General features: G+C 47.0%; 1 protein-coding gene across 4 annotated transcripts in view; it reads left to right on the forward strand.

Moving 5' to 3' along the window:
- SLC25A22 (solute carrier family 25 member 22) overlaps nucleotides 1-18616 on the forward strand; it is a 54850-nt gene that overhangs the window by 23007 nt on the left and 13227 nt on the right. For all 4 annotated transcript variants that reach the window (XM_069017040.1, XM_069017043.1, XM_069017042.1 and 1 more), the window contains 4 exons: nucleotides 104-210; nucleotides 4292-4417; nucleotides 7600-7655; nucleotides 14005-14095. In XM_069017040.1, the coding sequence (XP_068873141.1) occupies nucleotides 191-210; nucleotides 4292-4417; nucleotides 7600-7655; nucleotides 14005-14095 (293 nt within the window). In that variant the 5' untranslated portion in view covers nucleotides 104-190. The remainder of the gene's footprint in view (nucleotides 1-103; nucleotides 211-4291; nucleotides 4418-7599; nucleotides 7656-14004; nucleotides 14096-18616) is intronic.

Raw genomic sequence — 18616 nt, forward strand, 5'->3', positions numbered from 1 at the left:
GCTGTCCTAACCCTACAGCCTGCCTGCCAAGTAGCACTTGAGCTTTAAGAAGAGTGTAAGTATCTCAACTTTGTGTTCTTGGTGTCTTTCCATCCTTTCCCAGGAAAAAACTGAAGTGGAAAAGAAGTGACTGAAAAAGAACTATTTGAAGGAACAGATTCATTTCTTAACAAGATCAAGTTTGAATTAAATGGCTGATAAACAGATCAGGTAACTTTTAAATTTTTTTTAAATTGTGCTTTAGGTTTTTCTTTTGAAGTCTTTCAAACTTATTTCCGTTTGTGATCCAGAAGGTTGGAGGAAATCACCTGATCATCTCTTCCGGCCTTAAACAATTCTGGTTCTTTCTCTTCTCCTTTCTTAGCTGCTTTTTTGAACCTTCTCTTATTTTCTGTCTCTGCCATGTTGTCACATCTCTGCTTTCTTCAGTTCTTTTTTCTCATCACCTTTTTCTTTCTACCCTCTGCTTTCCACCCTGCATGAGTCTGTTCCTTTTTGTTTCTTCTTTCAAAGGTCACCCTGACCTGCTGACTTCAGCAGCTGGCATCAAGGGAGCAAAGCCAGGTCCTTGACCAGCCAAGGATGCAGCACTTGTAATGACAAAGTCCACGTAGCCTTGTGCAGCCTTGTGCCCTTACTCTAAAGACAGTGAAGGCTTGAGTGATAGCAGGAGCATGAAGTACCAACAATGATTAGTGACACTTATGTGCACAGTGGGAACTTAAGAGCATTGGTTCTGGTAAAGGCTGGATTTGAGTCTTCCCTGGAAATGAACTTGGATGCATTTCCTGGAAAGACACAGTTCTACCCTTTGCTTCCTGAGAGCTGTGTCAGGTGGATCTGCACAGTCCTCCACATGGGTTTCTCTTTTTGCTGCTTGTGAACTTGCCCCAGCTAAGTGACTCCTACATGCTGTGGGATTCCTGTGAGGTTTTTCTTGATGCTTTTCTAACATCTACTTTTCCAGGTTACCATCTCAGGACAGGTGGGGTGAGTGAGTGAATAAAATGTGATTACAGAGGGACGGGACTTGGCAGTGCCTGAATGCTGCAGGCAAGAGGGCTTCTTCCCCTTCTTAGCATTTGCCATGATTAGGATATCTTCCTGTATGCCTGTCTTCTGCAAATGTAAACAGTCCTGAGCTGTGCTGATAAAAAGACAGCCTTGTGGAACGCTTGTGTGCCTTGATTTGCCCATCATTCAGTACCCAATTTGGAGAGCACTTGGAACTCTTCCAATGCACCCATGAAGGGCATGCTGAGATTCGCCTCCATGGAGCCTGGCAGGTCTGTGTTTCTGATAATCTCAGCAAAGTAAAATGGCCAGCATCTATGACTGTTTCAGCGTTGGTATTTTGAAGGAAGAGGAGATATGTCATACAAGAGGAGACGTGTCCTACAAGATGTGCCCTGGCCCCTCCAGGGGGCTCTTGGTGGTGTGAGCAGGAGCTTGCTAGCTACAGGGACTAGTTAAAAGGGCTGAGGAGGAGCGCTAGAAGAGGAGAACTGGGATGCCTTTGTGTCCCTTCTTGTATTAAACTGAGCAAATGGCTTTATTTGCATGCTAGCCTGCGTTGTCCCCGTTTCACTAAGCCCTGCACACGTAGGTAGTGAGAGGCAGTAGCTGTGCAGAAGCTAAATAGGACAGAGAGACCAGGCACAGTGGATTCTTACCCCTTGAGAGAGCAGAGAGCACTGACGTGGGAAGTGGGATGACTCAGTCACAGGGGAAAAAGCTTTTGATTCAGGTGAAACGGCCTTTGTCTCATGTTCTTCTCTGTGCCTCAAATCCTTCACCTCTTCTGCTTTGGTCATCTCTCCAGTCGATGGGACCACGTGTCTGCAGTGGTCACAGGCAGCCAAGCCAAGGAGATTTGTTTCTGTCACCCTTTAGTAGAACAAGATTGATAGCAAAAGACTAAAATCAACAGCAGTGGTTTGCTGCAAGGTGAGATCAAGGGCACTGCATTTCTGCAGCAGTGCGTGTAGAACTTAATCTTGGTATCTTGCTGGATACTGCCCTATACTATTTTCCCCCTGCAGTGTGCATGGGGAAATATGGATGGTTAGATTCAGGTGTGATGGGGGTATTGAGCAAGGGTTTCTCCCCCACAGGCAGAGGGAGAGGCTCTCTGCAGCCTCAAATTTTTGGCTTGCCCAGGCATGTCAGACCCTTCCCCTTTACTGCTGGGGTCTGTGCTGAAACTGGGGAATCTCTTGCACTTACAGTAGTAGTAGGAAGGATCTTTGTGTCTCAGTCCCACCTGATATAAACCCTGTGATGGTTTCACTGTTGGAACAGATTGAGAAAGGCAAGTGTTTGCCTGTCCTAGGTGTTTCAGGGACACTTAGAGAAGTGATGACAGTGCTGAGGCTGGAAGGGGGCACAGTCTGTGACCTGCCAACAGTGACTTCAGAGCTGAATTTGGGGAGGCTGAGGTGATCTCCTGTCTTGAAACACCTTCCTTCCCAACGGTGTCTCCATCTTGGCATGCTTTTATCTGGTCTCTAACCTCCTCCTTCAGTGTGACTGTGGGTTAAATAAGGAGAGCACCATGATGTGAAGCTTACTGTTTGAAATTTTCCCATGTCCTGAGAACAAGTTGAGTGTAGGGAGTTTGCAGGCAAATCTATTCTGTTCTCAGTCTGTGGCACAAAGATCCCTGAGGCAGCAGTCTGGAGCTGGTCAGGTCTGGAAGCCTGGCTCTGCACTGAGCTTGTGCACTGATTTGGGCCTGCCTTCCTAAAGTACTGTGCTGATTTAATTGCAGTGAGCATGGTCTAGTTTGGAGTTGTAGGCTGAGCTCAGATCTGTCTGCCTGTCCTTGGCACCTCTTCTTCCAGCTGTGCCAGCCCTGGGGCTGCATGTGTATTGTATCGTGCATGTGTTGAGGGGGAAGGAGCTTTGGCTGCAGGACAGCAGAGGCTGAAAGGATTGTGTCAGGGTGTGTCAGTATGTCAGTCCTGAGGTGTCAAGATCATGCTTAGTGGACAAAGTCTTTTATATTTTTTCCATCCCTCATTTGTCTGCTTCCCTCAGGGACCCTTCAGGTTGAAACTTTGAGTCTCCATATCCTGCCTTTCCCTCAAGCATGGCTGCTTATTGATCCTCTTTGCAGTTGCCCCTTGATGCAGGGTGCTCTGGAGTGCTGTTGGGGGGAAGGGCTTGCAGGGCTTCACCCCACCATGCCTCGGCCAGCCTCAGCACTGCTGCTTCCAAAGGGTAATGCAGTCTGTTCCCCCATCCAGAGCAGCAAGTCACTGTCATGAAAGGCAGTGTGTCGGTTCCCCCGGTGGGAGGATAGCCCTTGCAGGCTCACCCAGCTGCAATCTAGGACTGCTGTCAGCCACCAGTTTAATATCCGACACATCCTGTGTTCAGGGAGCCATATCCTGTGCTTTATTGGAGGGAACTGACTCAAACATGCTTTCTTTGTCTCTGTGTGCAGTGGTTTATTGAGCATGTAAGTGCAGGACATTTTTCTTAATTGAATTTGCTGGGAACTCGTGTTTAGCTGATGTGGCTTTCACTCAGAGCCACTTGCAAGAATTCTCTGTGGGAACACAAAGGGGAGTGGAAAAAGCCCTGTGTTTCGGAAGCACGTGCAGCGAGCCAGGTTTTGATTTCTCCCAGAGGTATGAGCTCACGTCTCCGCATCTGCAGCCGTGCAGGCTGCCAGCCCGGTGGTTTCGCCAGGCTGCTGCTCTGTGTGAGTTCCCCTGGCCCTGGGTGGTGGGTCTGGAAGCAGTTTCCCATGGCTGCAGCCGTCTGCTCCGTGGCTGCCAGCTGGGTGCTCTGCTGGGCCCGTTCCCACACGATGGTAGCAGCTGATGTGTCACGAACCTCTCTTTAGCTGCAGATCTGATTGTGGTGCAGGAAAGCATTTGTCAGTAACTGCTGGCTCGGATGCCATCGGGCCCTAACTAAAGGCTGTCCATGTGGTAGATGGTCCAGCATATGCAGTCTTTTCTCCTCTAGGACAGCAGAAATCCCTGGGTCCTGGGCAACAGGATTTTTTCCTGCTCTTAGCAATGTGTGGGTTAGGTGTTTGGCTCCACTCCACTCATCAGTGGTTTGTCCTGATGGTATGTGCTGCTTTCTCTACCTCCCCATATACCCAGCAGGAACCAAGCTTTGCTCTGTGGAAGAGCTTCCTTTGTGCTGGGGGGCGACAAACTTGTCTCACAGTGATGCATTAACTCTGGTCATGCAAAAGAGCTCAGCTCTTTCCTCTTACCCTTCCCTGATGTTACCCAGTGCTAAGACATCTGTTTGTCTCATCCCCTTACAGTTTACCTGCCAAGCTGATCAATGGAGGGATAGCTGGGCTGATCGGAGTCACCTGTGTATTTCCCATTGACCTGGCCAAAACTCGCCTGCAGAACCAGCAGAATGGGCAGCGGATGTACGCCAGCCTGTGAGTACCGCCCTCACGGGCTCCATCCCTCGCGGCTGTCCGCAGGGAGTCCTTCCACTTTGTTACCTCTTTCAGGTGAGCTCAGCATCTCCAGGAACTGGGCTGTCCCCAGGAAAGCCAGGGGACAGTCTGGAGCCAAGCTATGCTAGACCAGATAAAGCAAATAGAGCAGCTCTTGAGGCTGCTGAGCTGAGCAGAGGAATCCTCTGCAGAGGGCACATCTGTTTGCATCCCTTGCTTGGGAGCAGTGTGTTCACTGCTGCCAGGGCTCAGAACCAAAACAGAAGGAATCCAAATCACCTGATCCTGAACACAAGGAGTCTGCTGAGCCACAGTCAGGTGCCTGAGGGAATTTCTGCCTCTGTTCTGTTTCCATTGCTCTAATATTGGAGATCCTTCGTTTGCTGTGTCAGTTTTAAAAAGAAGAAGCAGTCACTCATTCCCAGTCTAGAGCATTGCACGTGGACCTTTTGCAGGATCACAGGTTGACACATGCTATAGTTACATCAGCAATCCTGTGTCCAAAAAAAAACCCAGGTGCTGTAGGAAAAGAAGGCATGAGTGTATCCAGCCCACCAAATTCACCTGGCATTTGTGTTGGATGCTTAGGGCTGCGTATCTGCTGTGGGAATGTGTACCACACTCAGCACAAGATGCTTTATCCTAGGAACCAGACAGGCCTTAGTTTTCTAAAAGAATTGGTGGTATTGAGGGGAAGAAGGGACTGGGACTGGTGAAGTATATCCTGTCCTCTTATAGCTTTGTTTAGAACTAGTGTTACCTGCTCCCTGCTCCTCCACACCATCTTTATCTCTTTCCTACCCAGGAGAATTTGAGGTGAAGTGGGAATAGGAAGGAAATGCTCTGTATGTTGATGGCTTTAGTCTCTGTGCCTCCTTGCTCTAGCTGATGACATGAGCTTAGACTGTAGGCTCTGGTGCTTCCCTTGACAATTCCCATGCTCTCTGCTCACTGCACTGTCGGTGTGCCCTGGCTTGTTGGCAGAATGTGGCCGCCCATCTTGCTTTGCCTCCCCATTTGTTGTGTCCTGCTCCTGCTCTCTGTTGTGTTCTCCTCCCTGAGGATCACTTATCCTCCTGTCCTGATGTGTGACAGCAGCAGGAGTTTGGGCAGGATGGAGACCTTGTAGGCATCCCTTGGGACTGCATGCCAGGATGTCTCATGCCTGGAAGGGAGCTCAGTAGGAGAGAAGCTTTTAACCTCCAGCAGTCAAGTGCAAGTTGGCTCCATAGCCAGGAATTGCTGTTAGATGAGAGGCTGTTAAGGAATACATGAGATTTACCCTGTATATTTGAGCTGGCTGCTTCTAAGAAAGGAAAGGCTGAGCTTTCCTAAGAAAGTCTCCCCAGTTACAGGGGCTTATTTTTCTGGAAATACTGTGTGCCCATCAATACTAGGTTTCCTGATTACACCAATTACCTGGTATCTGCTGAACACCCAGGAAGGCAGCAAGTTCATTTAAAATGTTGGCTCTCTAAGATAGCATGCCTTGCTTCTTGGCTCAAGAGATCTTTGGCATCAGGGGAACCTTTCACTTGAAAAAGACAAAGACACTGGAGGAGTTCTAAGGGCTGGATAGAGCTTGGCTTTTGGGCTGTGCTGCCCCAGGTATGTTATGTATCATTTTAGTTGGCTGTTGGCTCTCTTTTTCCAGGAAGAGAAGGATGGATGTGGCTTTGGCTACCTCTTGTTCTGCTGCAGCTTGAGGGGCTTTAAGTGACATGCAATCTCTATGATGATGCTGCAGGGCTGTATGAACATGGTGGAGAGCAGCTCTTCTCCCTCCTCTCCCTGCTGCAGCTTGTTCAAAGCAGCATCACTGGCTGATGGAAAATGTGTTGCCTCCAGCATTGCAGTGGAAGAACTTGATGGGAGGGATAGGAGAAAGGTGCACTGAGATTTCTGGGGCTTGCAGATGTGTTGGAGGGGCTGCTCCAAAGAAGGAGATGAGTATGTGCAAGTTGCTGGAGCTGGAGTGGAGTGTGTGAAAGATGAGATGCCAAAGGATTCAGGGAGTCCCAGCAGAGAGGGGAAACTCATTGCCATGACTGGCAGCAATGCAGGATGGGCTATTCACCGATAACAGTAGAACAGTGTTGACCCAGGTATGGCCATAAAGCCCTCTAGGGAGCTCTCTATTTCCTTCTCTTCCACCTCAGCACTACTGCAGAGCTGAGAAGTTTACTCCTTGTGTTGCCAGATCTCTTAAAAATGTATTCATGTTTTCATCAGCCACACTTCTCTTGTTCCTGCTTAAAAGAGCCTTTTGTTCCTTAAATTATGTACACATATGTGCATGTGCACCTCTCCCTTCCCTTGCTACCTGTCCCTTCCCAAAGACCCTAGAGCCACCTTCAGCCAGCACCCAGGCTTTATGCAGCTGTGGTCCAGAGAAGGAAATCTGTCTGCCAGGGAATCTGTACAGCCTTCCTGAACTGGGCCTTTGGATTTGCTAGGTGTGTGTGTTTGTGCCTTCAAAAGGCTTTGAGCCATTCCAGTGCTCTGCATGGTTTTCCTATTTGTAGTAAATGTATTTGCAATGAGGAAGGTGACAGTTTTCCCCTTGGAGCACAGTTTTCTCCTTGGAGCATGGTACCCTGCTGTGCTCTCCCCAGGGCAAGAGCCAGAGTGCTCGCTGCCTGCTGTGGGACTTGATGTGTTAAAAGTAAGTGCTTTAATCTGCGTGGGAGGCCACAGATGACTGAGTGTTCAGGTCATCTCGTGTTTGTGTGCCTTGTGTCAAATTTCATGGAGTAAGTCAAACAAATCAGCATGGGGGGTTTTGGCCCCCCTTATTTCCCTTCCAGAGCTGGATTTAAAAATGCGTACATGGGGATCTGCTTGTTAGAGCATCTCATGCGCATTTGCCGCAAGGGACCCTGGATAAACAGCCCTTGCAGTGACACTTTTCCCTTTTGTGTTTCTAGAAAGCAGAGAGCGTGTGCAGGGTGAGCTGGGGGTGTCAAAGCCCCTGTGAATTAGGAGTTGAAATTCAAGGCCTCAACAATGGCACATTCAGAGCCTGACGCAGTTCCCATCTCAGCTGAGGGTTTTGCTGACAGAATGTAAATGGAAACCACTTCAAGAAATTTGCTTTGTTTTTTTCTGCACTCACCCACCTTTGAGGTCCTGTGGTTCATCTCCCTCTGTTTTGTTTGCAGGTCTGACTGCCTCATTAAAACAATTCGGTCAGAAGGCTACTTTGGCATGTACAGAGGTAAGTACAGCTGACTCAGGCACAGCACAGCTTTTGCGTTGGAAGCACTGGTGCATAAGTAGGAGGAAAAGCTCTATTCTCTGGCATATAAAGCAATAACCTGGCAATATCCTAAGAGGTTGAATAGTGCAGCTGTTTCTGAAAATAAACTCCTCCATGCAGATGTCTATTCAGATACCTACCACTGAGGGCTTGAGTCCTCTTCATGACTGTTTTGGTAACCTTATCACTTACTTAAGTTCTTCTTTACTAGTTCTTTACTAGGTGAAGCTGCTGGACTTTGTTTCCCAGCTTGGGCATGGTAACTTTTGACAGAGGGGCAGTAGCAAACCAACTCTTGAAGTTCTGTGGTTAATATTGAATTTATGTCAAAGCTCTCCACCAGCATGGTCAGGCCTGCTGTCTCAAGTGTGCCCAAGTGTCTTGTTCAAGCATTGAGACAAGCTGCAGTTAAAAAAAAAAATTAAAAATAATCTGCCCCCAGAAAAAACTCCCTTGGGATGGTAAGAAAATCAGAGGTTGGCTCAGGGTGGAGCTTCAGCTGTTTGGCTGTTGTGCGCTGACCTGCTAGAAAGAAATCTCTTGGCTCCTTGGCTCAGGCTGTCTGTTATAGCAGTGAGTTCCTCAGCTGACATTAAACCTTTTCTAGTTTAAACACAAAATCCCTGAAAGTTTTTAAAGATTTTGAGGAGAGAAGACCAGCAGGCCAAATCCTGACTTCACTTGTAGCAGAGGAAAACGAGGAATACCTCCTTGGCTTCCAGCACAGTCCAGCTGGCTTGGTTGACTTTGAGCTCTGGTTCATTTTATGTCCTGATAGTCACTTGCCTGCATATGCAGTTTTTATCTGGGGTGCTCAGATAGCATTCTTGCTGGCACTCAGTCCCTGATAAAGCCTGATTAAAGTGCTGCTGTGATTAAGTTGAGTCCTTGCTCTTTGTTTTCTCAAGCGGAAGTCCAGAGATGCTGGCGCCTTGCTCTTGGCATGTGTAGTGTCTCGTGCTGCCTCTTCTCTACTCCTAAGGAAACACAGGCACTGTGGCTGGCCAGCCTGGGAGCAGGCACTGGATGTTCAGGCAGTGTCTCTTGCCCAACCTCCTGGTGGGCGTTTGAGGGGAGTGTGGTGGATGGCAGGGATGGATTGGCTGCTTTGCATCAGCTTTGCTGGGAGCAGGCAACGAGACAAATAACCTTGAGGAACCCTGGCAAGCTCCATCTTTGATGCTAGCAGTGACGCGTTCCCCTTTGATTTTTTCCGGAAGCTGGCTGCTTCTGTGTTCCTAGCCAGGAATTTGAGCTTGTGTTAGCTTTGGCTGTAAGTGTGCAATGGCAGGCTTCTTGGTGGGAAACAGAAGGAAGAAGCTGGTTGGGGAAACTTATAGGGGAGACTGTAGGACCAAGAGTTTTTAGGAGAAACAGGGCTTTTTGGAGAGACAGCTTAGTCCTTTAAGGCATAGGGTAGTGGAGAGGATGTGGATCTCCAGGCCACTTGTCACTCCCAAGCAGAAGGGTGCAGAGGGTTTTGCATACCTCTTTCTTTTCCCAACCTTTCCCAAGTCTGGTCAGCTTGGTCCATGTCCCTGCCTGCTCCTAACTCTGTTCAGGGTGCTGACAGTTGCTTGGATTTACTTGTCACATTTGACTGTTATATAGGGAGCTGGGCTGGAGAGGCCTTTTGAATAGCTCCAGCTCCTTCCAGAAAATTATAGATACTTCAGCATGGCCAGGGTGCAAAAGTGAGTGCTCCAAGAGCAGCAATCCTGGTCTCTCTGCCTCAGTTTTGTGAGCTGACATGAGCAGCCCTTCCCTCCCTCTCAGGGAGAGGGTTAGCAGGTGAAGTACATTCAAGGTCCATGAAGACTGTGTGAGTACTTTTCTGGAAAGAAGGTAAAGAGATGTCTAAGCCTTGCAGACAGAGAAAGATAGAAATCAGGCGGTGGGATTGGTTCCTGCTCCCTCCAGCTGTCCTAGTTCCCCAGCAGAATTTGCTGAATGACTCACAGGCTCTTACTTGCAGCCTTTAAGCTGAAATTGGGAGGATTATATGTTAACGTGCTAAAGTAGCAGCTGCTGCTCCCCATGGAGGAGTCAGTCACAAGCATGTCAGTTGTCCTTGCAGATCCTTTGGCCTCTGTTGGAGGACAGAAGGGGTCTGGTTGGGCACAGCCATTCCCACTGTGTGACTTCTGGGCTCCTTCACATATGAATCAAATCTCATCAGTGCAGACAGGAGAGTGGCATGTTCTTGTAGGATGCTTTTCTGCAAATCACCTCTTAAGGTGTTTGTGTGGGCAAACAGTCTTTGCTTTGTATGAGTAGCCCATAGTGAACTGTGTGATGTATAAGGCAATTCCAACATTTCTCTCAAGTTCTTCCCCAAAAATCCAAGGGATTCTTGGATTTGCTTGGGGCAGGAAGAAGAGGAGTTCCCTCATGCTTTTTCCCATAACATCTGTGTAGCAGCAGTGCCTCAAAGCTGGATGGTGCTGTCTAGCCCTGTCTGTGCTCAAGGAATTGATGGTGTTCAGCCTTCAAACATGATGCCAAGTGAATGAATCCATAGTGCCAGTGGGCTCCTGGTCCCCATGGGCATCAGTGGTAGGGGACCTTGGAGAGATGCTCTCTTAGCTTCCTACTGCAGTCCAGCCAGAAGCCACCTAAAGATCTCAGCACATGTTCTGAACAATCCCAGTGCTGTTTGCAGACCAAGTGTTTAGCCCAGCTGCCAGGAGCCAAAGGCCCAGATCAGGCTGAGGAAGTGCCCTTTGCTATTGGTAATGTTTGGAGAGTGGCTGCTCTTCAGCTGCAGTGGTGTGGCAGGCAGCCTTCCCTGGCCTCTGCTAATAATATCTCCCAGTGCTATGCTGGGGATGATTCAATCTCCCTGTGATGTAGGTTCCTGGTGGTGTATAAGGGCTTCTGTGAGAAATGTGTTTTAATAAAAAACCAAGGCTTCGTGAGAAGAGGGCGCCTACAAGTTTAGTTGGCAAACAGCTGGTTTTGCCCCTGGTTGATTTTGTTTGTTCTTCGTAGTGCTTCCTCACTTCTTTTCAAAACACTTTGTTTTTTAATGATTGCTATTTATTTTTCCATTCTGTTTGTCTGCCTTTGCTTGTGGTACATGTAGCATTGCCTATAGCCAAGGCTGGCTTTAATTAGAGAAGTACTCACTGGCATGGGCAAAATTGAAGAGATTTTAGAAAAAGAAGAAAATGCTGTTGACATAGATCCATGCCGTAAATCAAATCTCTCTTGATGGGAGAGAGTTTTTAAAGTCCTTGCCAGGAGTTAGTTCAAGAGACAAACGGAGACTTTCAGCCTTCACTACTCTTGCTAGATAGTTGTTTATTAAGTCTTATCAGAGGAACAGAATCACTAGCATGACCCAGACACAGAACAGAGCAGAGAATGCAGGAGAAAGCCCAATTATCAAGATTTACACAGCCTTTTAAAGATAATTTAACCAATGGTTACTAAAAACGTACATTATTTTCACTTTCCTACCAATTATTCAGTAACACAGCCAGGAACTGCAGAATTTTTTGTCCAATCATCCCAAATTACTTTTACTGCAGAATATGGAATAGTAGTAGAAGAAGAAGGTTTGGAGAACAACAACAATCTTCCATTTTCATGTTTTTTGCTCTTATCTATTTACTACAAAGAGAAGCCCAAAACCTCTAAATTTTTCACCCTGTGACAATCTTACAGAGTAGTCTATCACCTAATTCACACCATTATATTTTCTAGTTCTTGTCTGATAGTTGGCAATTTTTTCCATGGTTGGAGGTCAAAACAGTGTTGTTCAGGAGAGTGAAAACCCTTCAAACCAGGCAGAGAAACACTCTCTGCACTCTGGATTCCCACATGCTGTGGAAAGCATACAGCCAGCAGCTGAAGTATCTAATTTCTCCTCCTCCAGTAAACTGAAGCTGTTATGGATTATTCAGGACAGGGATTATCCATTCTCTGCTAAGCAGCTTTACTGAAAATATCAAGGATGTAGGAGAAAACCCAGGTTCATTAACTTTTATTTTCTGTACATTGCGTGATTTTACCCTCTGCTTTATTTGCAATTGAGGAGAAACACCTGTGAAAGCCTCTTGGTTCCTGAAGGAGGTCAGCACATGGAAGTGTACTTCTTGTGTACCTTTCTTGCTTGATAGTTTGGAGTTTGTTTGCTTTCTTTCAGTGAACCCTTTGCACTGGTGTTAAGAGTAGCAGGTTTATGCTTTTTTCTTTCTCTTCTTGTTTTTCCAAGGAAAGGGTTATTCATGCTCCGTATCAGTGTACAGGTGTTGTACTTTATAGCCATTGGGAGTGTCACTGAAGTTGTCTTCAACTTGGCATTTGAGGAAACACTTCATGGTAGCCACTTCCACTTAAAAATTAGGCTGTGTGGATTTGCTTTGTAGATCCTGATATGATTGGCATTAAAAGATGGATGTAGAGCATGAGGGTCATGTCTGTGTGGCTTCTCACCATGTGCAAGAGTCATGGCGGGGGGACATGATGTGTAGGAAGAATATCAAACTGAAGCAGCACAATCACTGGTACACTTAAAAGTTTGCAAAGAACCAGAAGTGTGAGAGGCCTGCCCTGCTGCCTCCTAGTTAATTTGTCTGCTGTAAAAGGTGATGGCATTTGTTGGATGTCATGGCCAGTGTGGAATGAATGCTCTGGCTTGGCTTGCTGTGAAGCAGCCTTACTCTGTATTTTCTGCAAAATCTGAACATGGGATTTGAAAGGGGGAAGATGTGTTGGGCTGCCCAGCCTCGTGCAGCAAAGGCTGTCTCTTTTCTTGCTGCAATTTCCTTCATGGTGGAGGTGTGTCTTCTGAGCAGAGGATGTGGAGCCAGGGATTCCTGTGGCCTGGTCCCCGTTGTAGTGGTCCCAGAAGTCTCATTGTGACTTTGCTTCCTAATCTGAGGAAAGTCCCCCTAAAACTATGTCTTTCAATTTTTGAAGGGAGTAGAGTCTGTCCCAAAGAATAGAGGATTGAGCTCACTTTCTGTAGGTGTGTTGAGCCTTTATAGTGCCTGTCAACTTGTGTTCAAAGGTCCTGAAAATGAACCCCACCAGGTCTTTGGAACCTAATGAGGGTGCAGACTTCTCTGGCTACTTCTCTTTGGAAAATCAATCTTTGGGACAAATTATTTTAATTTCAAACACAAGTGTAAATGCCTGTATTCGTGTTTGTTCTTATAAAGGTGTTCCTAGGCCATTAACAAGTCACAAGTGTAGCTGCTTCGGAGGGCTTGAAGCTCAGTACGTTTCAGTGCAGGCAGGGAGAGCCTGAGGTTATCCAGTGGAGGACTTTCTGAGCTGTAGAATTTAAATGGAGGAGAATGTTCTGGAGTGCTAATCTAATGGTGCAAACCCCACTCTGCTGGGGAGAGACCGGCCCTCCCCTCACCCCATTTCCCCCAGGGCAGCTTGAAAGCTGCTCCCAGCACTAATGCTGGTGTTCACGGCCCACAGCAGCCAGCCAGGCCTTTCATTGTGACAGGCACAATACAGGGATTTGCTGTTTGTTGCCCCTGACAAAAGGGCACTCCAGCGGGTGGGGGATGCGGGGATCCAAGGCTTGTTTACACCTCAGGTCCCCCAGCAAGCCTTGCCATGGAGCTCAAAGGGGAATTTCTGTGTGCTGCAGCTTGTGGTGGGCAAAAAGCCACTTCAGCGGTGGCTGTTCTGGGGGTGACACCCAGTGGTGATACACAGGGGAAGCCACTTTGGTCGAAAGGCTGGTCTGGAGCTGGTTCTGTGCAGATGAGCCAGGTGACTTCAGCCAGCCTCCAGGTCTTTCAAAGGCTCTGCCTTTCTGGGCTGCCTGGTAATCAAGCTGCTCTGGTGTTTTTTGAGGAGGAAGCAGGAAAGGGATGCCAGTGAGAAAGCAGGGCAGGGGGCTTTTGCTTCTCAGTATCACAAAACATTTGCAAAGGAGTTGAGACTGGTTGTTAAACCATCTTGTACTCCTTTTCTGAAGGTTTGATCTGCATCCTTCTGAATTCATAGGAATGCATCCTTGGATGAGGAAAGAGGATGTGTGTATACATGGTGGGAGGTAGTAGTGAAGCTGAAGAAATTGAAAAATACATATGGCAAATGGAGTAGAAACACATCTGGGGATGTTTTCACAAACCCAAGGTGTTGGGAAACAGAAATACTGTTAATTTTCAGTGGTGTTTTGTATTTCTAAATCCCTTTGGTGCATTGGGAGCTCTCCTTCATCTGTCCTTGATTTTGTGCAGAAAGCATGCCTTGCTTCTTGGCATTCCTGAAAGATCCAGTTAACAATTCCTTTATTCTCATTATCCAATGGCCTTTTTCTCTTTTCCTTGCCCAGGGGCTGCAGTGAACCTGACTCTAGTGACACCAGAAAAGGCTATCAAACTGGCAGCCAATGACTTCTTCCGGCATCACCTCTCCAAAGATGGGTGAGTGGGGAATTGACATTTTGCAGTCAACGTAATAGACAGTGACTCTTGGACCACGTCTGGTGAGACATCAGGAAAAGGTGGAATGGCGTAGTGCAATGACTGAAATATGAGTTGACCTTGAACAGCTCAGCTGGTGATTACGTTCAGGCTAAGGATGCAATGTCTAAAATGGGAAGCGTGAAGCACTCCACTGGATGACTGCTCTTTATTCAAGCTTCTAAAAATAGTCCCAGATTTAAGCCAAGGTTAGCAGATCCAGAATGTGTAGTCTAAGTATTTGAGAGGAACCCGGTGTCACTTGTCATTGCTCAAACAGCTGCTGGGAGGACCTTGTCCTCAGCATCATTGGATTCTCTTACGCTCCTTCTCGCTCAAAAAGATGTCAAGTCAAGTTCTGTAGACCCCAAACTTAGCACCCCTCTTCTCCTTTTGTACCTTGAAAATAGTTGTAGAGAGGTGGTAAATCTGAATTGACAAAGGGCACTTGCAACAGCTGACCTTCAAAGAAATGCTGAAGGAATAAAATTACCTGTTCAGCTTGCAAGCGGAGTTTGGTTCATGTGAATTAAAAGTGAGTAAAAGTCACAAGCTGGAGCAGTTGAGATGAGCTGGACTCTGAATATTCATTGCTGCTTTCACCAAGACGTTTTCCAAATTGCATGGGAAATAGTTGTGTCTCCCATCAGACAGAGGCCTTTCCCTAGAGGCAGACAAGGGCATTGTCCCCAGTCCTCAGTGACAGTAGCTAGAATGACAGCCTGCTTGAGATATGATCCCAACTCTTCCCATGAACAGTTATGGGGTGGGGCCTCAGTGAAAATGCAAAGCTCCAGCACAATTACTGGGCTTAACAACTTCCCAAAACATATCATGTCAGTCTTGGCTGCTGCAGATCAGTGGCTCAACAACTTCAGTGGAGGTTGTGGACTGACACAGACTGAGAATCCATTTTTTGCCTGTACCTTTTCTTTTTTTTTTCTTTTGTTCTGGAGTCCTTTAAAGTAGCAGCTAACATACGTCTGCATGACTCATCGGCTCACAGCTCTTTGTGATTTTTCTGACTCAAGTCTTCAAATAGTGTCTCTTCTGTGCTCTGCTCAGACAGTGGGAGGTAGTGATGTCCTCTACCAAGCTGTGTGTGTCATCCCTGCAGCAGACAGCCCGGCACACCTTGGTGTACTGCAGTAAACAGCAGCGCAGCTCTTTGCCACTACCTACAAAGTGAGGCCTTAGGAGCTTGTACAGGCCCAACAGGGTGCACAAGCTGCCACACCTTGTACTACCACTAAGGGAATGGTTCCATGGAAGAAATCAGACTAGCATTGCAACATACTTGGCATTCTGGAAGAGCAGTCACTGCTGTGATATTTCAGCCATTAAAATGGGACATACCTGTCAGTCAGTGCCCTGTCCTGTGAGAGGTAAAGGCTTCCTCAGATGGCAAGTGTGTGTGTCTGCCTCAGTGCTGAGTCCAGCTTTGAACAGGTCTTTGGGTAAGTGGGATGCAGCTGTTTCCATGAGCAGCTGAGGTCTTCACTCAGACCTCTTCCAGTTTGTCTTTTGGGTCACTGGCTGGTCCACACATAACATGGAGGATGTGCTGCACTTAATTCAGAATAAAGGAGCTAGAGAATTTTTCCAAGAGCAAGACACCCTCAATCTTATGTGCTGATTGGTCTGACACTACAGTGACCTAGACCAGGAGCATGATACCACACAGGGAGTGGGAGGTCTTTGTGTCTCAACACAGAGCATTTTTAGTTCTTTTAGAGAAAAGAGAGGTTGGGCCACAGTTAGGTGACAACAGCTAGGCAGCATGTGGAGTCGGGGTCACTCATCTCATTTAACCACTGTGGGGGGCTTGGATGAGTGAAGTCTGGTCAGCTGTGCTCTTAAGGATAGCCAGCATGAGCTGGACAGAGGCAGAGCCTTGATACTCCTGTGGTAGATGATTTAAGGTGTTTCTACCTAGAAATGTCACCTCAAGATATGACGGGAAGAAAAATGCAGGTTGGCTGTGGCTGCTATTGGCTATGAATGTGAGATCTGGCAGTTTTCTCCCTTGGAATGCTTCTGTCCTGTCCTCCCCAGTTGCCTTACTGAGATGGGGCAGGATTAGCAGTGTTGGAATTTAAAGGCCTCCCCTACCTAGGACCAAGCAGGGTGCATACCTGCTAGCACATCACAAGGCTGGGCCACCTATTTCAAACTCCAGCCAAAGCCTAGGTATGAACAACAAAATAACTTGGGGTTAGAAAGGTAAAGCCTGGAGCTGCCTGGCACGTGAATGTGGTTTCATTTCATGATATGTAATTGCATCAGTCAAGGTGTTACATTGGGCAAAGCACAGCTGAGGGGGTTAGGCTTGGTGTAAGGCTGGGTCAGCAAGATCTTGGTTCAGCTCCACCAAAGTCCTTTTTGCACAAGCCGGTTTTTCTGCTGTGTGCATTCATAGATGTTGTGCCCTCAGGTCAGTATCCCAAAGGATGTTCTGACTCAAAGCTGCAGAAGTCTTCTAGACCTGTTTACATTGAATTCCTTTGTGCTAAGCATCTAGCACTTGTCTTGCTTGAAATATGTTGCGTGAGTTGGTAATCCTTTTCTGATAAAATGTGCATGTTCTACCAGCATTTGCTGATTAAAATATGTGGTATTAAAATAGACCTCCATGTGCCAGAGGAAGAAGCATGTGTGGACCAGAGTGTGGCAAATCCACCGTGACTCAAAGTGGCCTCAAGTTAAACAACAGCTTTCAGTGTACATGAATGTATTTATTTTTATCCCATGAAAAACTTAGTGTTGAAATTGCTTTTAAACTGCTAGGATAAAAAAGTGGCATAAAGCCTATTTTTGAAAGGCCAGACTGAAAACAGCACCTGTGGTGTAGGAAGCTCCTGACTGCAAATTGCTGGAAGAGTATTTTAGGGATGTTATCACTACAGGTTTGTGCTAGACTCCCTTTTCCCTGGCTCTGCTCTTGGATACTGCTGGAGGTAGAGCATTGGGGCAGCACGTCCTCACATGGGACCTCATGCCCTTGTTGGTGCACCCCTCTCCCTGAGTGTGCAGGTGTCTGTTTGTGCAGCTCTCTCCACCCTGGGACTAACTCAGGGAGGTGCTCCTGCCCGTACCATGCTTTTTCCCTCTTTTTGCTGCAGGAAGCATGTGTGCTTACAGGCTGGGGGACATAATTTCTGCTTCTTTGCCAATTTCTACTTCTTTGCCAGTTTCTATATTGATGTTAAGGCCATTATGACAGCCTAGAGCTACAGCTTCTTGTTTCCTGAGGAAACAAAACTGAGTTGGTCCTCCCAAGCTGTCCTGGTCATTTAGGAAGGAGGGAGGCCTGAGTGAGTTGTGTGGGTGCTGAAAACATGCTTACTATGCCATGGTGGAAAGGAGGGAGATCAAGATACTGAAAAACCTGAAGGGCACCCCATGACCATGACTGAAAAAGGCAGTAAGGGCCAAGTGATTTCCTGTGATGATTTTGACCTAAGAGCCTCAGCAGTTTCCAGGAGAAAAAAGTGACCCATAGGAGAGTCTTCAGGCAGGTCCTTGTTTCTGTGTCATTCTGTGGGGAAGAGTTTCCACTAGGCTGAGGAAGGCAGAATGTGGAGAGAGGGGAAACTTCCAGTCTTCAGGCTGCTGGAAACAGATGGGATTTTTTTTAACTCTGGCTTTTTGAAGCTGCGTGTGTTGAGAGGTGTAGTCTCATGGCTGCTGTTAAAATAGTAGTGGCTTCATTGTCCAGAACACAGGATGTGAGAAGAGGAGTCACCAGGGCTAAGTGAAGCACTTGAGTATGAAGCACTTGGGAATGAAGCTGAGAAGGCAATTTAGATTGGTAGTACATCAGCATTTAAAGTTCACCATTGATTATTGGATGCTCAGTGTGTGAGGCCTCTTTGATGGATTTAAGTATTGCCTGCCTTTTATATCCTCTTTGAATCTGGGTGTTAAACACTTAATAAAACCAGTCCCTTTAAAGTGTCCTACAAAGTTCCGTGTTTATCTCCAAAGCATGGAGTGCCAGATAGCTGATTTGTTGGGCATGTGTTTGCTGGGTGTTGTTCATTTTTCAGGTTCTTGGTTAAATATTCTGCCTTGGCTGCAGTAAAAAGTGCTTCATGCCTTCTTACACAAGCAATTTGTTGCTCATAAAAACTTACCAGTGTCTCCCTGGATGAGTTTCCTGCTGCTCTTCTCCAAGGTGTTATTCCCTTACTTACCCTGTCCTCTTTAATCCTGACCTTTATTTTGTTTTCTGCTCTGAAGCAAAGGCTGGCAATCTGCTGTCTTAGCAGCTCGGATCCCTAGGAAGACCAGCATGACTGACTTAATTCTGCCTTTGCTGATGCCAGCAAATTTTCTTCCATTTTGCTTCCTCCTGCCTTGTATCTTTGCTCAGGGAACAGAAATAGCCAACTGGTAATCCTGGGACAAGCAAGGTACTTTTCCTTCAGTCTTACACAGATGTGGAGACTGGGGCTTTTTCTCCATTGCCTTCCCAGCTGA

This window comes from Aphelocoma coerulescens, chromosome 5 (assembly GCF_041296385.1).
Source record: "Aphelocoma coerulescens isolate FSJ_1873_10779 chromosome 5, UR_Acoe_1.0, whole genome shotgun sequence".
NCBI classification, from domain to species: Eukaryota; Metazoa; Chordata; class Aves; order Passeriformes; family Corvidae; genus Aphelocoma; species Aphelocoma coerulescens.